The sequence below is a fragment of the Lissotriton helveticus genome, chromosome 10 (assembly GCF_964261635.1).
Source record: "Lissotriton helveticus chromosome 10, aLisHel1.1, whole genome shotgun sequence".
NCBI classification, from domain to species: Eukaryota; Metazoa; Chordata; class Amphibia; order Caudata; family Salamandridae; genus Lissotriton; species Lissotriton helveticus.
The window spans coordinates 389,937,930-389,958,860 of record NC_136071.1 but is presented as its reverse complement, the minus strand read 5'-3'; the positions used below and the strand labels follow the sequence as shown (position 1 = coordinate 389,958,860).

The 20,931-nt window shown below is 44.5% G+C and overlaps 1 protein-coding gene across 1 annotated transcript in view; it reads left to right on the top strand.

The window, feature by feature from the left end:
• The window catches only part of AGAP3 (ArfGAP with GTPase domain, ankyrin repeat and PH domain 3), a 2,202,224-nt gene that overhangs the window by 1,508,819 nt on the left and 672,474 nt on the right, over positions 1-20,931 (top strand). Inside the window, exon 11 of the mRNA XM_078662817.1 lies at positions 12,991-13,156. Within this exon, the coding sequence (XP_078518943.1) occupies positions 12,991-13,156 (166 nt within the window). The remainder of the gene's footprint in view (positions 1-12,990; positions 13,157-20,931) is intronic.

Genomic DNA, 20,931 nt, shown 5'->3' with positions numbered 1-20,931 from the left:
GACGATGAGACGTGCAAACAGGGAACCTGTCGGAGCGAATGAACTCTGTGTACTGTTTATCAGTTTTCACTACCCCCTGCAACAGTGACGTAGACGGGGACACAGATGGTTTTCACTTCGGTCTGACCTTGTCCCACACGGACCAATCTCTTTGCGAATGGGACATCGATGGCTGTAATTGGAGGGGCAAGGTATTCTTACTGGCTACGTGCATGTTTTATGCGACCCCAAAATATTCACTCTTTTAATTTATTTGAACTGAAAGTTCAACTTTGACCAGCATTTTAAGACATGGAATGTCGTACTGCATGGAAGCGGACATGGAGTAGTGTACAGACAAGGGGCCGGGCATGGACTGCTGTGCCATCGAGGGGGTTTGGCATGGAGTGCTAAAGAGACAAGGCATTGCTGGCCGGGGGCTAGGGGTACGGAGCACGGAGAGCTTTGGCCTCGAGAAGCACGCACAGGCCCCAGGCACCGCAGGCAGAGCGATGGAAGGTGTAACAAAGAGCTGTAGCCACGCAGCACTCTGCAGGAGATGAGAGGGCCAGCATTGGAGTCCAGGGGGTGATATCTGGAGAGGGAAAGGACACAGAGTGCTGTCCTTCAAGTGGAGGACAGATATAAAATCCAGACACGGGTATGGCCGGTCTTATAGCGTTAAACACGGAGGGACAGAATGTAAACCAAGAAGGGGCAACCACGGAGTGGTTCATCGGGGGGATGCGGAGGTCAGTGTCGTGTGGAAATGTGGCACCCTTTGCCGTGCCTCAACAGCCCTTGCCTGGGGAGTAGGTGCACAAAGATGTCACAAAAGAAGCATTTTGAGATTTTATTTCCGTCTCAGTACACATGGACAACTTGAGTACATGTCACAGTACATGTACATGCCACAGTCGAGTCTCCTTAGACTGCAAAGAGTATCGTGCCTAAAACGTAATAAAGTGGTTTGCACCTGGGCACAGTCTATTTCGATTAAGTGCCGCGAAGGGGGCCTCTCTTCTGTTTAATATCAGTAGAAGGAGCATGAAGTGCTTTGGTACCAAGGCTGGTGCAACAGATTGCATTAGAAATATGCTTTTCTAGCTTAGCATGTTCTGCTGATTAAGAAAATTCACTTTGTTCAGTCTATTAAAATGTGTGCCATCATTCTGACACATTTCCTCTATTATATGCATCATGAATCAGTGGCTCCTCCAGTGATGTGTTACTGCATTGTGATGTACTATTCTTTGGAGTAGTGTGTCTTTAAATCTTTCATACATTGCAGCAGTGTTGGGGTGACAGGTCCTGTCATAACACTTTCGCAAGTGCTTTTTCAACCTTCCTGCTTCCTCAAATTTGCTTGAAAATGCTCCATTTATCCACTCTTTTTTCAAACATTTCTCGGGGGAGAACCCCCCAGAACCCCCAATAGGTTGTTCAGGCTCGCACGCTACGCTCGCTCACCTCAGTGCGGTACCACGATAACGTTACGCCCGACCACTTTCAAACGTCAATAGCCGCCACTGCTAACTACTTCTCACAGGCTCTTTCTGACAAAGGCTACATGACACCCTAAGGCACTTGCATTGGCATTAACCCGCACACTTCCTCTTACAGCCACAAAGCAACAAATGAATTTACTCGAAAATGTAGGCAATGCCTTACACTCAGCAGCTCACTGCCTCTCACATGCATAGGTAACCCCTCCTTTATTATCACAGCCACTGACTGACCACCTCAGTTTGTTGTTAATTCATGAATGCATAAGCTACTTCTGAATGACTGTCACTGACATCCTCCGGCCAGACCAGCAGCCACTCATTGCCGCTCACAGAATGGCTTGGACTAATACTGACAATAGCTGGCACTCACAGCATCATGAAAATGAGTGACAATAGGTGGCTTGCCGTAGGTGCTGGCAACTTCTCGATGCCTCTGACTTCTGATAATTTATGCATCATCACAGTCAGTGAGAGCCCCTTACTGACTTTCACAGACACGGATTGCCTTCCACATGCATAGGCAGCCTTCCACTGCCTTTTGGTTTAAGTAAATGTTAACATTAAATATGCTGTGAAGGGAACTATATGACCCCGTTTGTAGATTTGGCAGAAGGCGGGGAATGCCCTGCTTGAAGAAGACAGGTTCGCTGGTTTAGATTGGTGCAGTACAGCCTTGGGTATTGTCCATGTGAACGGCAGGTGGGACCAGTGGTGAAAGTGGGTGTTGCCAGTGGTGGAAGTGGGTGCTGTCATTGGTGGATGTAGGCTACGTCCGCAAAAGAAACAGTTTAAGGACCTCTATTTTTTTTAAATATATTTCTTTTGCAAATTAATCATAGTACATGACTTATGTGTGCTGTGGGGGTGTCAGAGGACAAGTGTGTCTCTCCAGCAAGAAATGTCGCCAGGAAACTGCAGCGGCAAAGGTAGGTAGCTGCTATGTTAACTGAATATTTATGCATATGAAATGATATGTGGAAAGCTTCCAGCCCCCCGGAGGTTCGGTAGTATGGCTGCCATCCTAGTGTTTTTTAAATAATGTATTTGTTTTTGGTAAGGCGAATGAAGATGTTGAGGGAGGATTTAACCATTAGAATTAAAACTTTAACAATAACTTTCTTAACTTTACTCTGTAACATTCAGGCATTGGACGTTAGTGAAGATGAATTGTGGAGTTTTCATCTGGGGAATGCTGGCCATACTTGCAATATTTGTTTGGTGCAATTTGACTGATATTAAAACATTTCCCAGGGCTTGTTAGGTTCCTAGCCTAGAGGACGGGTCTGCCTGTGTGACTCACTCTGGAAGCAGATCACAAATGACTCCGATCAGGCTTATTTTGCCATTTTACTGTTCTAATAAACATATCAGAGCAGACCAATTCCAACTAGCCACCATGGTGTCCAGAATGAACTCTTAGTGCAGGAAGTGCTCGCTAGTGATAGCTGCGAAGAGACTACAAATGCAAGCAGTGTGCAGAGGAGTAAGAATTCCTAATAAGTAAAAACAAAAAAGAGTAATCAAGGAGTGAGATAGGAGGTTAATCTTTTTAGGGGGTGTATCAGCGGGAAGGTGTTGGAATGGGATTGACATCCTATATTGAGTTTTGGTTCCAGTTCTTTGAGAGGTATGATACGGAGTTAATTTCAAACCAATACCTATGGATACCACAGGAAGCATGAGCAATGGGAATGTGTGACTCTTCGTAGTCTGTTGAGGAGGATTCAGTCTTTGCTGCCTTGCTTTTAATTTTCCTATGGTCTTGAACATTTGTGTTTTTGAAGAGAAACTTCCATAATTTCACAACCTGACTGAGGAAGGAGGTTCCACTGATAAGTTGCTTCAGATAGGGAGGGACGATCAGCTGTGGTGTTGGTCTAGAATGCAGGGTTCTTTCCTGTGAATATTTTTATAGCTTTACTTGGATGAAAGTATAGCCTTTGAAATGTAAAAGTGGAGTAGGTGGACATGGGTAGCCTCTGAAGCACTTGGATGACTGGTATAATGTGGCCAGTTAGGCAAAGTGTAGAAGCATTTCGGATAGTTTTTAGTGTTTCGCGGAGGAAGTGCAGTAACCATAGGGAGAGTCATTTGTGTAGTTTACACAAGATTTGACAGGTGCAATGGTAGCCTGCAGCTTTTGTTTATAACAAAAATGGGGAAAAATGCGTTGGAGAGTTCACATGCTGTAGAAAGCACATCGGTTCACTTTCTGGAGTCCATGACAACTCCTGAGTTCTTACTTCAGTTGATGTTGCTGGAGGTAGACTGAGTTTCTGTGGCCACATGGTTGTAGGCTGTTAGTCTTCCATTATCCATGGGTTATGATCTCTTTTTTGGAAGAGTCGTGTTTAAGGTGATTCTTTGGCATCCAATAGCTAATAGTTTAGGGCAGTTGTTTACTCGTGTGTGTAGGTCAACGTAGTTCTCGAAGGTTAGATTGAAGAACTTGATGATGTGCCGAGCAGGCTGGGGAAGATGTTGACAAGGAGTGGTGAAATCAAACTCAAGTCATGCAGTACAGCAGAGTGTTGCTGAAATGAGGTGATCCAAATAGGGATAGCAAAGTTATGCTAGACCTGTGAGAGTTCTTGGATAGTTCCTTGCATACCCAGTTACCCTAGCCTTCAGTAGGAGGAAATGGTGGTGGACTGTGTAAAAGTGGTGTAAAGCCCTATCAGTGCGATTGAGAAATATACTATAAATCTCTCAAATTCCCATTCAGATGGGTGGGCTCACCTTTTGCCAGGGCCTCTGGAATTATGCAACAGGAGAGGGCCAATTAACTATGCAGTAAGGTTTACGTAAATTATGCGGCAATAAAAGGAAAATTATGCAGCACTTTTTGCAATCATGTTTGTTAGACCTGACAGCCTTAGGGTGGTCTTCTCCCAACTTTTTGCCTGACTTTCACCATCCCTCCATTTTTCTGTTCCCATTTTTGCTGGTTTTAGGACTCTGCATCCTGTACAACTGCTAATCAGTACTAAAGTTCTTGTGCTTTCTCCCCTAAAACATAGTAACATTGGCTCATACCCAATAGGCATACTTGATTTACGTATTAGTTCCTAGGAACGTGCACTATATGTGCCCAGGGCCTGTAAATTAAATGCTACTAGTGGGTCTGCAGCACTGATTGTGCCCCCCACATACGTAGCCCCTTAACCATGTCTCAGGCCTGCCATTCCACATCCTGTGTGTGCAGCTTACTGCCACTGTGACTTGGGATTGCAAACTACTTGCTAACCCTAAACCCCTTTTTATTACATATAGGTCACCGCTAAGGAAGGCCCTTGGTAATCCAATTGGTGGGGTGCTATGTAAGTAAAAGATAGGACATGTACTTGCATGTTTTACATGTCCTGGTAGTGCCAAACAGCCTATTTCGTTTTTTCACTGCTGTAAGGCCTTCTCCTCTCAAAGACTAGCTTTTGGAAATCCCTTCTATACTTTTTAGTGGTAATTTCTGATCTCAGAGGAGTAGCTTTATCATGTTTGGTATGGTTGGAATAGTAATGCTGGTCAAATTGGATTTAACACTCCTATGGTGGAAACGCCCCTTTTAGAAAGTAGATATTTCTCTGCTCTTAACTTTGTTCTCTGGGCCTGCAGGCTGTCTCCAATACACATCTGGACTGGGTGATATTTCCACTTTGTGTATTCCCTGCAGACAGCCACAAACACAGGAAGGCCAGGTGTGGCTGAGCACCCATGTGCATACATCTGCATTCTGAAGGCCCTGCCTGGGCAAACGGGAAAAAGGGGCTCACACTGGCACATGAAAGTGAGGTGTGATGGCCTGACCCAACACAAAGGACTGATGATAGCCTGGCAGACAGGACTGGTGTGAAAGGGCCTCTGGTGCACTTCAAAACCACTCTTTTAAGTCCTCCCCACACCAAAGGCACATTTGGGTATAAGTACTAGGTCCCTGACCCCCTGAACTCTGCCTTTCCCCCAAAAGTGATCTCCAAGGGCTTGTCTGCATTCCCCCTGTTCTCTCCGAGGTCACAGGGACATCAAAGACCTTGTGCTTCTTCTCAGCCCTTGCACCACTCCGAGTGTGTCTGTGCCGCTGGCAAAACAGAGAAGTGAGCATGGTGCTTCATCTAATCTCCATACCGTTCTGAGCGTGCCTGTTGGTGCTGCCAAGTCGGAGAAGTGATTGTGGTGCTCACCCTCATCCCATCACTGTTCTGAGCATGTCTGTTACTGCAGGCAAGGCAGAGAAGTGAGCGCAGTGCTTCACCTCATGGACCACACCGTCTGGAGCATGCTTGTTGCCTCTGGCAAGTCGTAGAGTGAGCATGGTGCTCCACCTCATTCTGCACTGGTCTGAGCTTGCGTGTTGCAGTTGGCAAGTTGGAGAAGTAAGTAAGTGAGGTGCTTCACCTCCTCCTCGCACTGTTCTGAGTGAGCCTGTTGCCGCTGACAAGTCGTAGAAGTAAGTGAGGTGCTCGTCTCTTTCCCACAATGTCCTGGGAGTGCCTGCCCACTCTTCCAGCTGCCCTGAAGATAGCGAAATAAAGGGACAAGCTCATTTTTTCTATTACTCCTCATGTTTAAAGGATTACCATATCGGCTCTAAGAGATGCTCATTGGTGACAAATACTGACTTTTGACCCTTGCCGTTACAGAAATATAGCTTGTGACAGCCTGATTGGATTTCTGTCTTCTTGGTTTTATCCTGCATAGATAAAGATTCTTTATATTTCCAACCTGGTGTGGTGTCTCACTTTGTAGTTTATTTACCGTCTTGTTGTATGGGATATTGCACAAATACTTTACTCATTCCATTCTAAGCTAAGGCTGCCTGGTGTATGCCAAGCTAGGGGGGGGGGGGGTGACGACAGGATAAGTTAGTATTGTGTTGTGACTTACCCTGACTAGGATCGTGGTCCCTACTTGGACAGGGTGGTGTATACCGCTGCCAAATGGAGACTCGGTTTCTAACAGTATTACTTCATTATTTCATAATTTTTAAACTTAGAAATGCTCTGTAGGCATTGGTTGCACCTCATTAGTACCAGTTTACCATCCACATAATGCAAAAAGCAACAGATAGGTGACCAGTTTAGCCTTGCAAAGGACCTACCACTGGGCGGCAACATGTGTTGTTGCATTTTTTGGAACTTTTTAACCGTTTGAGTTAGAATCAAAATCTTATTTGTGTTAATATCTGAAGATTAAGCGGCTGATTTGGAATTATGTGGCAAATGCGCCAAATCTGTAATTGTGTAAAAATCGCTGCACAATCACATAGTTCCAGTGGCCCTGACGCTTTAACTTGAGACTGAGGCGCCAAAGATGACGGAGCTTTTGCGCTGTGATTGCTGTGCATTTGCTAATGGCGCACCCTCAACAAGTCCCCAGTGTTTTCATGGATCGTTAAAGTAGCAGAACCTTTAGGTTTGTACAACAATTTGTACATTTTGTTCTGCCATAAGTTTGCATGGCAATACGCTGTAGCATCTGTGAGAAATCTGGGTGGTGCAGTTTGAGAGCACAATAACAGCTGCATTGTATTTTACTACTGATCCATTATTTTAAATCCTGTACTAACGGGTAAAAGTGGGAGATATTGCTAGATCATGTACTTAATTTTTTCACTGTGCAGTAATGAATTGAATTACTATACACAGTTGCATTTATCTTTACTTGTCACTGGGTAGAATACACAGCAATATGTAGCTCATTCCTGTTTAAAATGAATCTTAAGTGTGGTATAGTATTTAAAGTGAGTGCATGCTTATGATACATTACTAGCAAAAATGAGAAGCACATCGTGACACATATTCGGTAAGGTGGTGTTTTCCAAAAAGCGGCCTCTGCGAAAAAGCCCATGCCACACGTGTTTCTCCTTGTGCCCGTTATCCCCTAACAGTGGCTGTTAGGGCATAACAGGCACTGTGGCCTGAAGAGGGGTGCAGCACCATGTTATTCTCCACTACCCTTCAGAACAGTTGTAGAGCTGCTATTATACACACGTCTTATTGTGTATCTCAAAGACTCCATCAAAATCAGGGTCTAAGAGTGACCTAGAATTACCTGATAAAATTTTGTAAGCTTTTCACTTCCCTATGGTAGCCAAAGTCTAAACCATGTCTGCAGGTAGCGACCAAGGGAGCATTGCCAGCTAGAGGCAGGTGATCAGAGAGGATCAGGGCATAAATGAGTTGAGGGATAGTGACAGAGTTAGTGGAAAAATAGAACCCTAACGCTAATGGTACTAGTGGCAGCGCTGACTACAGCGCCACTCGTGCTTGTCACACTCATGTCCTTTCATCATAGGCAAAAAGCACACCCTGCACCTAAACCTGTTCATTCAAATGACCATCGCAATTTCCACAATGCTTCAAAATAAACTGACTTCTGCCGATAATGGACCCTGTTTCCTGACCTCTTCTCCCAACAGGCAAAAGGTCTGTCTCCTTTTCTCCTCTAACTAAGAGGTCAAGAATCAAAAGTAGATTTACCCATGCCTTAGTCCTCAATCATGCTGTTGCAAGGGCCTCACTAATGAGCAGCTTTGTCCCAACTCAACCTGGAATTAAGAGACACTGCTCCATCGGGACAAAACCACTGAAATTAATCAGTTATGGTTATCGACACATACAACATACGCTATATTAGGTACCACTCAACATGTTGATCTCCTGATAACTGCTATGGTGTTTCTGTATTATTGGCAAATTTGTGGCAGGCGCCGAAAGTTGTGTGACTTGATTACCACAACTGGTGATTTTTTGTGGTTTTGTGTGTGAGCCAAACCATTTCTCTAACTAGTTTGTAACTGATGTTTTTCCAGGGAATTTAATTTTTTTGTATGGTGTACTTTATTAACAGTTATGCACAAGGCCTGATTTGCAGCCAGACTATGCAGCTAATCAACCACCAGAAGCAAAGCCTGCAGCGCATGTCCTTTGGCTATGCACAATGGGGTTGGGCGCCAGCCACTGCTCATAATACCTCGTTGCCATCCAATTCCTGCTTTGTATGGCCTTTTGCACTGCATAGAGGGGATTGGACACAGGACCTGGCCCGCAGCATGGTCTGCACTCAACCTGCTGTGGGAGACCCCCCCTGCAGCAGGACAATTGTGGCAGTGTGCAGTGGGAGTTGCCCTCTGGCCTGCTGTTCCCAGCGCACCTTAGGCACCCGACCCATGCAGCACACGGCCATTGTGTGTGGGTGCAGGTCTTCTTTGGTGTCTGTAATGGGTTCTGTTGGATGTTGTGCGCCTAGTGAGTTCTTGTAACTGCACAGTATTGCACCCAATATGCTGCCTTATTCAGAATGCAATTGTGTGAGTGTTGTTTAATGTTGTGCATGTAGATGCAATCTCCTTAAAGTCGAACTATATGGAATGTCGGAGCTGTGTTGGCTGGATGGGCAGGGTATTGTCCAACATGTTGTGGTTTGTGCAGTTTTGTTAGGAAGGAAATGCTGTTGGGAGTTCTGGGACAGCCTAATATATGTTGTATTTTCACTGGGCTACAGGTGCGTGTGTGGTGTACGGTCTACTGTTTACTGTTGAATTTTGGGTCTCAAGGTCACTATGTTCTCCCCACCATGATCTACTGATTCAGGGTTATTCCTTGGAATCACAGTACAGGTCATTGAGGGTACACTCTCCCAGGCACACAGAACTACTCAGAATCTGCCCAATAGGTTGCCTATCCCCCTGCCATGGCTCATTCAAGCAATGGGGCCTAGTACGAGGACCAGTGAAATGTCTGACATTTGATCGCAGTCCACCACTTTCCCTACCTCAGCTGGAGTCATGGTCAAACCTGTCACTCTTCCACCTCATAACTGTTGCAGCTTAGGTAGAGTCCGTTCTCTTGTCAATGTTCAATGTGAATTTGTGCTTGCACTAAGATTGCCTAATGTACCCTAAATGTCAGATTAACCTGAAACAGGTCTCTGTTTCTCTCTCTGGTAGGCTATGGCCTCCATCAAATGGGCCCCACAGCTAAGCCATTCTACTCCCCTCCTTCCTTTTTTGATTTCAGGACTTTTTCTACTCAATTCCCCAGACCATTGTACTGGATGAGCTGACAAAAGTTTACATTTCTGGAAGCCAATAGGATTATAGTAGCCACGTGCCTAAGTCAGGGTTCTGCCCCACAAGCTGTTAAGATCTTAGTCTTGGGTATCAGATTATCTCATCAGCGGTTTCCTTAAATAATAATCAGTCCTTCTCACATGTATGACCCCTCTGTTAAAACATCTAGTGTTCCCTCTACAGCCTTTCCGCCTCCATTTTGCTGTAGGTAACTTATGGAGAGGACTGGGTATATGGTTGCTTGGGCGACGGCTAGACTGCTGCTGAGGAGCAGGATATTTTGGTCACAGTAGTCTGTCCGTCCTTGGGTCCCTTCCAACATCTTTCTTAATGATCTTCCTGTTTGTGGTATGCTTCATATAGGAGGGGTTATTGCCCTTTCTGCTAACAGGGATGTTGCGCACACTAATAACAGGGATGGTGCTGGCTCTGGAAATAGGAGATGCTGCAGGCACCGGTAACAGACATGCCACTCGTGCTAGAAATACTACTGGCACTAGTTCCATTGTTCCTAACAGCAGGCAATGGTGCCCTTCTGGAAGCCTGGCCTTCAGTGCCTACGACAACGGACCTTGCACTTGATGTAGGCTAGTTCACTGTCTGCTATCTTCTATTGTGAAGGATGTTGCTACCGTTTTCTTGTGTTCTGAGGGTAACCTCCACAGCAATTTAAATGTATTAGCACATTATTGTTTTTCCCTCTAGATTTACAGGAAGTTGATTACTGTGCCGATTTGACCTTATACCAAATCCAATTCAAGAGGTTTTACTGTTGATGTCACTTTCTTTGCAAGTCATGTATAATGAAATCTGGATGCATTGTACCCTGTTGGAAATTGCATTTTTTAGTCACATTCACCTCCGCCTTTCCTGATATTTTTGCCTCAAGTTTGCTTTGGGATTTTTCTCACCTTGAAAATTGCCTCTTGATCCTCCTCTGCTCTTCTTTTTGAATTTCAGTATCTGTTGATCCTTTCCAGTTCTTGGATAGAGAAACGTGTTCACGTTCATGTTTATTAGATCCTCTGGTTATGCGGTGGTTAGAGTAAGTAGACATGCTTTCACCCGGCAGTCTACTGAAGGCAAGAAGGAGCGTCCATTGCTTCCAGCCATTGAGAAGGATGTGGCAATTGAATTGGTTTCTGGAGAAAGTGCTCTAAGTGCTTCATGCTCTTAAAGAGGGCATGGACCAGCTACAAGAAAATCCTTTGGGTGCGTCTGCTTACTATCCCGTGCAGCGCCCTATGTGGGTGTGCATATTGTATAGCATTCGAGATGAGGGTGAGAGAGGATGCTTGAACTATGGATAAGGAAGAGGGATGCTGGGGTTAGAGGCGGAGGGGTGGATGTTAGTCTACCAGTAACATTTCATGCTATTGGCATTGAACAGAGATTTAAAATTCCCAAAATTCAACATGGTTATAAAAGGAGAGGAGAGAACGAGCGCATAGCTGGAGCCCTCAGATGCTGGTAGTATCCACACACAACACCTTTCTCGGTTAGCCACTCCAGTGCACTGAATAGACCTCCTTCCCTCGCCTCATTCTTTTGCCACCAGGAACTCTCCACACCATAGAAAATCTCAGCACTTAAAATCTGTTCTAGGGAATGACGAGTTCCTCCTCCCTCATCTGGTCTCCCCAGTACACACTGACCAGAGCACCTAGAGCAACTTTCAACACTCTTCGACTCCATTTTCTAGGAGCGACAACGATACCATTGACTATAATCCATCAGCTTAGGTAGTTTAGGAAGCCAAGCATAATATTTGGTGACCTGAGTTCCGCTCTGCTCGAAAATAATAATTTTCTAAATGGATCTCTTATCACAAAACACCCTGACATGAAGCATCATCCTTGACCCCCACCACCCAGCTGCCGCATGACTTAGCAAAGGCCAGGCCCCATCCGAAAAACTAAAGGTCCACGCTCTCGCCCTCCAGTGAGGATCGGGAATTTATGTCCCAGTGCACATTGTCTCAACTGGAGAGTTACATCGGAAGATCACTATCCAAGAGACACCTGCAGCAGCAAAGCCTCAGGCAGTGAAAGTGCAAATTGAAGCTCCAGTGTGGCTAAACATGAGCACCAGTACCCCTGAGATGAGCTGTTGCATGAACCAGACCCGCAAAACACGCTTGTTCCAAAGATAAAATGTGCAGATTAAGTCACCAGTTGGCACACACAAGAATCCAGGACTGGCATGCGGTGGGCACTAAAAGCTTTGCCCACCCAGTGGATCGCAGAATCTTGAAACAACAGACCGCCCAAAAGAGGGAAGACCCACGAACCACTAAGCAGCAGGACCCAACAATTCCCAGTATCAGTAACAACACTTCAAGCCCCCAGAGGCCCCTAAAGCTGCCCAGCAAAAGGCATGGACTCCCCTTATTAAATTCCTTAACCCTAAGTAGGGAAGCCCAGCACAGCCAACCGAACTTTCAAGGATCCAGAGCATTGCTCAAAGGTTTGCAGAACAGGAGGCAGCAGAGGCACAGGTACCTCTTGCTGGACCAGCGGCAGTCAGCACAGAGCCACAAGCATTGCATTAGAAAAGAACGGTCTAGAAAATAAAACTGGAAATCAGCACGCCCCAAGATGTCCTGCTGCCATCCAAGACAACCAAGTATCTGGTATGCCAAGCGCAACACCACAAAACAAAGAACTCAGCCTTTACCACTCAAGGTAGTAACGTCAAAAGACAAAAGAAAAGTATTCACCTTGTTCTTGTGAGAGTGGTTCCTGAGAATATGGCTGGGTGTAGGGGACAGAGGAATCCCATGGGTGGCACAAGGGCTCAGGAGAACGCCTCACTGAGAGACTTACCTGGTGGCCATCTTGCATCAGTACTGTAATCAAAGAAACAGAAACATCACCTCAAAGAAAACCAACTTATGTAAAAAAAAGAAAGTGTTCCCGTCAGGATTTGTTATTGATGTACGAGAAGGAATCTGGGACCTATGTGTGTGTATAAGGTGTTTGTATGTGGTTCATCCGTCTCTTCTTCACTAAAGGAACAAGAGGGTGATACTGTATTTCAGAAATGAGTCTGCAGCTAACTTTCTGCCACTTGGAGCCCTCATTGCATATGCTCCTGGACCATGTGCCATCTGCCCAGGTTCCCATGTATCTGTTCCCCCTTCTATTGTCTCGACGATAGCATTTGCTCAGTCTTTTTAAGGCTTTATGCTCTGCCACTCAGAAATATAATGGCTGGAAAACATCTATACTGATTTGTGCATGTTAAAGTGTTTACTGTATTAAGTAAACTTGTCCTTGTGCATATTGTATTTATTACAATGTTTGCCATTTTACATGACTTTTCATTTTAAAGTTAATCCTGCCCTGGCGTGGGGAGAGTAACTATACGACAATCACGAAATAACTGGTAAATATATGTGATAATAGATCTTGTCTGTCTATTCATCCTTCCTAGGATTACATGCAGAACATTCATGGGAAAGAGATTGATCTTCTACGAACAACAGTAAAAGTACCTGGAAAGAGGCTGCCAAGAGCAACAGGAGGAACCACTACTGCCAATCCAAAAACAAATGGTTTGACGAAGGAGAAGAGTGTGACACAACTCCAGCCTACTACTGGTAAGAGAGAAAACTGTGGAAATCATTATAGAAAAATTGAGAGAGCAAGGCACAACTCGTCGCACAATACCCAGGTGAGAATAAGCTCCGCATAACTCATCACGGAAACAAAGCACAACTCATTGCAGCTAACCATGCTCCAAGTGAGCAGTGACTTCTATATTGCAAAAATACTCGATTAAATTAACTCCCCAATTTTACTAACTTGCAGTAGCTTGGATTCTTATTGTTGCTGAGTTCTACCCACCTCAACTCCCCCTTCCAACAGACCTAAGGACAGGGCTTAAACTTGCCAGGGTGAAACGCAAAAAACCTCAAATGAACATGTGCTTAAATCTCTGATAGGTTGGCACAAAAGCAGTCAGGCTTACCTTAGAAGCAATGTGTAAAGTATGTATGCATGATTTAATCAAAAAGAGACTAGCTCACGATTTACGAAAATTACAGGGAGTAAAAGACTCGAGTATGTTTCGTCATGGGGTGGGAACACCTGGTGAGTGTGTTCATAAAGCCCTCACCCACCAACCTAGTTGGTGGCATGCTTCATCATCGGGCCCACCCAGTGACACCTAGCGTGTCCCGGGTGTGCTTCGACGCCTGATTACAGCGGAGCAGGTATATTGCTGAGTGTGCAGTGAAGGGTGTTATGAAAGTGATGTTAAAAACGGCTTGGCGGGGGTCCCAGTACCCGAGGGTAAATTAGACTTTAATACCTGGGCCTCCGTCAGCGGTTAAAAATAAGGCTGTTGGATGTTAGAGGCGAGTTACGACCTCCCACATCCGGTGGGTCAACATGTTTCAGCCAGTGCCTTATGTATATGCTGGCTTTCTTCAGGACCTAGATAAAAAGGTGAGTAGTGCCTCCTTCGCATACCGGTATGCGAAGGAGGCACTACAGGTCCAGAGCAGGCTCTGCCCAGAAAAGCTGGTCAACCCCCTGCCACCTCTCAACCTTGAGGTCCGAACCTGCTAAAACTAGCGTGTTTTGAGAAGGGAATCCCCCTCTCACACATAGATAAACACTTTAGGGCGTGTAGACACATAGTCTGAATTACACACCCACTAGTTTAATTACACTCACCTTTTTATCTAGGTCCTGAAGAAAGCCAGCATATACATAAGGCACTGGCTGAAACATGTTGACCCACCGGATGTGGGAGGTCGTAACTCGCCTCTAACATCCAACAGCCTTATTTTTAACCGCTGACGGAGGCCCAGGTATTAAAGTCTAATTTACCCTCGGGTACTGGGACCCCCGCCAAGCCGTTTTTAACATCACTTTCATAACACCCTTCACTGCACACTCAGCAATATACCTGCTCCGCTGTAATCAGGCGTCGAAGCACACCCGGGACACGCTAGGTGTCACTGGGTGGGCCCGATGATGAAGCATGCCACCAACTAGGTTGGTGGGTGAGGGCTTTATGAACACACTCACCAGGTGTTCCCACCCCATGACGAAACATACTCGAGTCTTTTACTCCCTGTAATTTTCGTAAATCGTGAGCTAGTCTCTTTTTGATTAAATCATATATAACCCCGGGGATAAGGACTAGCTATCTGGTCCTCTCTCTCTCTCTTGATTACGCATTTGCATTAAAGTATGTATGCAGCACTTCAAACAGTAGTAAAGTGAAAACATAACACAAGAAAATTCCCATACCAGTTACAATAAATAGAGTGCAATTTAATTAATTCTTTGAGGCCAAAAGGACAAAAGACCAATATGTAGAACTGGTGATATGCATTTTTAAAGATTTAAGTGAAAATAGTGCCTTGAAGCACAAAGGTGTCAACTGTGGTTATTTGGTCTGACTGGGCAAGGACACAGTCACAAGTTTGGGCCGACCACAATGGCCCACTGGATGGATATAAGGACCAGGTTAGGCCCGCTAAACGAAGTACCCTAAATCCTGGTTGCAGAGTGTTGCAAGATTCCTTGTCAAAGATGCATCTCATACCAGCCTTCCGGAGAAGTTGCAGGGCTCCAACGAGAAGTCCTGTGTCATCCATAAGCATGTTATCGATGAGAGGCTTGCAAGGCGAAGGCCTGCGTCAGGGATGCAATGTGCGGCAGGGTTTCCAATGAGCTAGCAGGCTGTGATGCAAAGTCCGAGGATGCTCTGCGGTGGTTCAGAAGCAGCTGTGAAGACATGCATCACGGTGCATCGGTTTGGTTCATAGACCACAGCTGGGCTGGCAGAGCACCTTCAGGCCCATTTCCAAGGGTTCAGGAACTAAGATGTCAACACTTGGGGAGCAAGACTCACAGCAAGGAGAGTCCACGTTGTGGGTTCAAGGGGGTTTGAGCCTTTTGTGCCCCTGAGTCTCTGATCAGTATACCAGCTAACTATACCTTGGAGTCACTCTGTTGGTCCTGAGATCAAGATTATGGTCCAGTCCTTTTACTCAGGCTGCAGGGCAGTAGGGCAACAGAGCTGCAGTCCTTCTTGCAGAACAACACAGCAGTCCTCATGAGTCTTCCACAGGTCCAGAGGTGTACTGAAGACTTGGTTGTAAGGGGCCACTATTTATAACTGGTGCCAACTTTGAAGTAGGAAAAAGTTCTGGATGTCCTCCCTAGAGGTTTATAGAATTTCCCGCCTCCCTGTCCTCGGCCCAGCTTGTCTAGAGTCACAAAATACTATTTGTCAAACCTGTTGTGAGTGTACCCAGGCAGAGTCTTTGTGATGTGCAAATGTGGTAGGTGACAGCTCCTTCCCCTTTTCAGGTCAGAGATGGCCCATCCTGCCAACACCTATAGTTGGTTGTTTCACTGTCTGGGAGAAATACACTAAGACCAAATGCCAACTACACATTGTCATGTGACCCAGGATACAGGCTGCAGACACCAAATGGTTGCGATAAGAAAATGCCAACTTTCTAAAAGTGTTGGGTAATGTTGCAAACAATGGATATATTTGACAGTGCATTCAAATAAACTTAACAAGTACTTTTAGATCTGTCTAAAAGTGGCATTTGTACAATCATGACTTAAAATCCAACTTTACCATTAAAGAAGGCGTTAAGTTACAATTCTTTAGACACCAAACTCAACATTCCCACCTGCTTCCAATTGAAAGTTAGTACTTAATAAATGTAATTAGTTAACCCAGTGTTATCCAAGGGGAGATGCAGGCCTTGCAGTAGTGAAAAACAAAGTTAGGTTTTTTTAGTACCATGACATGTAAAAGTTGAAAGTACATGTTCAACTTTTTAAATACACTGCACCTAGTCCTATGGGCTAATTAGGGCGTACCGTCGGGGTGACCTATATGTATTAAAAAGGAAGATGTATATCTGACAAAATTATTATTTTGCCAGGTCGAAATGGCAGTTTAAAATTGCACACAAATGCTACAGTGGCAGGCCTTAGACGTGTTGAAATACTACTTAAGTGGGTGGCACAATAAGTGCTGCAGACCCACTAGAAGCATTTAATTTACAGGCCCTGGGCACATGTAGTACCACTTTACTAGGGATTTACCAGTAAAATAAATATGCCAATTGGGTGTAAGCCAATGTTACCAAGTTAAAGCAGAGAGAACAGGGACTTTAGCACTGGTTAGCAGTTGTAAAGTGGACAGCAAATGGAGGCGTAAAGCAAAATGTTAGGGGGAAGACATCCTAAGACTGTCAGGCTCAACCCATATTTTCTCGTTGTTCTCTTTATTCTCAGGTGTATCTCTGCACCCTTATTTATCCTTGGTGACTTGAAGATCATGGTAGTTTCCCCACTCCCAAATATCTAAGTACTTGCAGTGGTAGGTAACTTGGTGCTAGATTTTTTCTCTACAGCTTGGGAGACTCAGAGGGACTGGCCAATTCATGTAACAATTATGCCTTTGTGATGAATTGTATGGGCCGCTGCGTTTGAGGGACAGCACAGCCTTGATGGGAGCTGTGTCCGAGCTCCCTCAGTTTATACAATGCATCCCCTACGGAAGAAAAACAGTTTCACCCTTGGTTTTATTGACCGAGCGAAAGGTATTTTTATCATTTGTGTGAGTGGAGTGTGTAACAGCAATTAAGCATCAATACAGAAAGAAATTGTGTTTAATGTGTATTGTATTGTAAATTCATTTATATAGCGCTTACTACCCCTGACGAGGCGTCAAAGTGCTTTTTTGGCACGTAGCACACTACTCCGAAACCCATAAAGGATTAGTGGTGAATTAGTGTAGTGAAATATGAAAGTGATTTTAGTGGTGGATAGGTTAGTCAGTTATTTGAATAGCGGAGGGATAAAAGAGGGAAAAGGTTTGCATTTATTTAGCGATTGTTACCCCTGATGGGGTGTTGAAGCGCGTTTTTGGAGAGTAGCACGCTACTCCGGAACCCATACCCATAAAGTAAAATCTGAATTATTAAATATTGAGCTGAAGGATGACAGAAAGGATGTTAATTCTGTTGAGTGGGCTAATGAGTCCCATATCTCCATGGTTGGTTTTGTGATGTCAGAAATGTAGACCATTTTTGGCCTTGTGGGTTTGGGGAGCCAAATTATATTGCAAGGTGGTCTGCAAATAAGTGCATTTCCATGGTTGGCCTGTGTTTTTCCGTTTCATGAAGGACCCACGTAGAAACCATCTTCAACTGTGCTGTCACGCAGTATTTCTCAATGTCTTGTAGTCCCAATTCTTATTGTCCCTTACACCCTGCATCACCTTACTGGCTATCTTCGGTTTCTGTTTATGCCCAAATAATTAATTGCATGCTGACTGCACTTGGTGCATGCCTTGTTTTGGGAATGGAGGGTGGTATGTTCTGACAAAAATATGCTTGTCTTGCTAGTATGTTCATCTTTAGAGATGCTTTTGTTCTCATACCAGAAATAAGCATTGGTCACTATCTTGCCAGGTCATTCTTTACATCTTTTATTAAAGGTTTGCAGTTCACCTGTAAAGCCCCTGGAGTGTTGATGTGATCTGCATCCCAAGGTATTTAATGGCCTAATTCTAGTTTAAATTAGGAAAGTTCCCCTCTCTGTTCTCTATCCTGACGTTCTATTTTGATCCTTATGATTTCTGACCTTGTTTAGTTCACCTTGAATTTTGACAACCTGCCATACTGTTCTTAAAGAGAACGGTAGCTATTGACATCACAGAGTCTGTAAGGGTCATCAGGATACCATCATTGAAAAGATGTACCTTTTGTGAGGTGCCCACCAAGTCCATACTCTATACCTCAGGCATTTATCTGATCATCTGGGCTTAATGTTCAATCGAGTTTGTGAAACGAAGAGTTGACAAAGGCACCCCTGTCTCCTCCAGTGCAAGAGTTTAAGCAGTCAGTTTTTCTCGGTTCACCAAAATCCTTGCTGTCCATTTGTATTTTGCATATAATTACCTAGTCCTGATTTATCTAATACTTGGTGGAAGAATGGCCATTTGAGGCAGTTGAGTATCTTGTACAGTGAACAATTATTTTTTAGAAAGTCAATGCATTGAACGCCCATAAAAAAGCAGCAGATCTCCAGAAGAGTGCACCATTAAGTATGAACATTAATACCGGGTATTCTCTGTGTATGCCCCTCTCCGCCCAAAATAGACAGCCTTGTATGGCAAACACTTCATTTGTGATCAGTAATATTTAAAAAGGGGATGTCTTAGAAAGCCATAGTGTTAAGCAAGGTTGGCTACTGTACCTTGATCTGAAATTAGTGAAATTTGCGGGGAAAGAGCAGCATGCATCGTAAGCATTGATACAAGATACCTCCGTATCAGAGGAGTTAATGTAAAACCATTTGGGAAATTGCAAGTACGGACAAGTGCAAGATACATAATGGAGTGCAAGCAAAGTAGCTGAGCGCTGCCAAATGTGAGTAGTTGTGTTTAAGCCAAAGTGCCAGTGCTTTGTGAACCTTGTTCCCTCTACCTTTGTCCCTCCGGCCAATGCAATGGCCAACCAATTTCTGGCATATGGGAGTATCGTACTAAAGGATATTTCCAAGATACTGGAGGTACACAAACACCCCAACATCAATGTGAGCAGGATGGAAAGTGAGCTCTTGCGACATTAAGGAATAACAAGGATATTGTGATCAAGCCCACTGATAAGGGTGATGCTATTGTGGTGCAGGACGTGAACAAACACAAGTTGGAAATCATGAATCACCTACAAAATGAAGTAAGGTACTGTAAACTGCGATCAGATCCCTCTAAGGATCTGGCATTGGAGATTGTGACTCTAACTAAAGAAGGTTTGGAACAAGGCTTTCTAAATAAAGACAAGTTCCAATATTTTAATCAAAAAACCCTTGGCTCCTCACCATCTATACACTGCCAAAGATTCATAAGGACATGCATAATCCACTGGGAAGGCCTATTGTTTCGGGCTGTGGTTCTATGCTAGAGCCACTGTGTAGGTATATCGACTTCTTCCTGAAGCCAATTGCGGAGACAACAGAGGATGAGAGATACCCTTCAAACCATCAACCTGATCGATCAGCTTCCTTTTGACTCTGATAAGCAACTTTCGGTGACTTGTGATATCGTATCACTATATGCTAGCATCCTCCAAATGTCAGCTCTCAAAGTTATTTGACACGTCCTTAACCAGCGACCAGCGCCTATGGCATTACCAACAGATTTCATAATCACACTACTCTCCATCTCAATGATGAAAAAAAAAATATTTTTTCAAGGTAACTACTACCTTCAGACCAAGGGTGTTGCGATGGGGGCAGCATTCGCACCTGAACTGGCCATAATTTTTATGGATAATTTTGAACAAACGTTTGTCTTCACCATGAATAATCCATATTGCAATCTGGTGACGTTGTGGAGGAGATATATTGACGACGTGCTCATGATCTGGACGGGTAGTAGTGAAGACCTGGACTCCTTCCTTGATTGGCTCAACCAGAGGAATAAGGATATTCAGTTCACGATGCAGTCCAATTCGAGCAGTATAGAATTCCTGAACATTACCATTTACAATGAGGATGACAAACTGCATACAACATTGTATCGGAAACCAGCTGAGCGTAATTCTCTCTTAAAATGCAATAGCCACCACCCGCGTGGTCTAAGAGACAATCTACCGGTAGGCCAGTTCCTATGTATCCGTAGGAACTGCTCCAAAAAAGATTACATGACGGAGTCCGATGATCTGAGTAATCGACTATTAGAGAGGGGCCACCCAAGGAGACTGATAAAAAAGAGCCCAGAAGAGGTCTTGGTATAGCCCCGTGAAGTATTACTCATGGTGAAGGACAAGAGTGTTACTACTTTACAAAGGATAATCTGTGTGACTACATTTTGCACCCAGAGCAATGCTATCAAGAAGGTAATCCATAGGCATTGGGGTCTGGTGTTGGATGATATAGAAAAACCCAATCTACCTATGCAGTCGTTCAAAAAAGTGAAGAGCGTGAAAGACCATGTGGTCCGCTCTTTCCTTGAGATTCTGGAAACACCTTCTCTGCAAACCCTTTGGAACTTACCCGTTACACTGGGACACTTCAAGTGCGGCCAATGTAAGGCCTGCAAGATGACCATTCAAACAAAAAGGGTCATATACAAACAACATATGATTGATCTGAAGTCGTTTACTAACTGTAACACCAGTAACCTAATCTACGGAATTGTGTGTCCCTGTGGTCTCATCTATGTGGGCCGAAAATCAAAGCATGTATACTGCAAAACTGCAGCAGAATATGGTGTGATGTTCAAGGGGCACCTTTAGTTGAACATTTTAAAACTGCAACACATACACCGGAAGAACTCCAGTGGATAGTCCTTGAGAAAGCGACCTTGGGCCCCAGAGGGGGC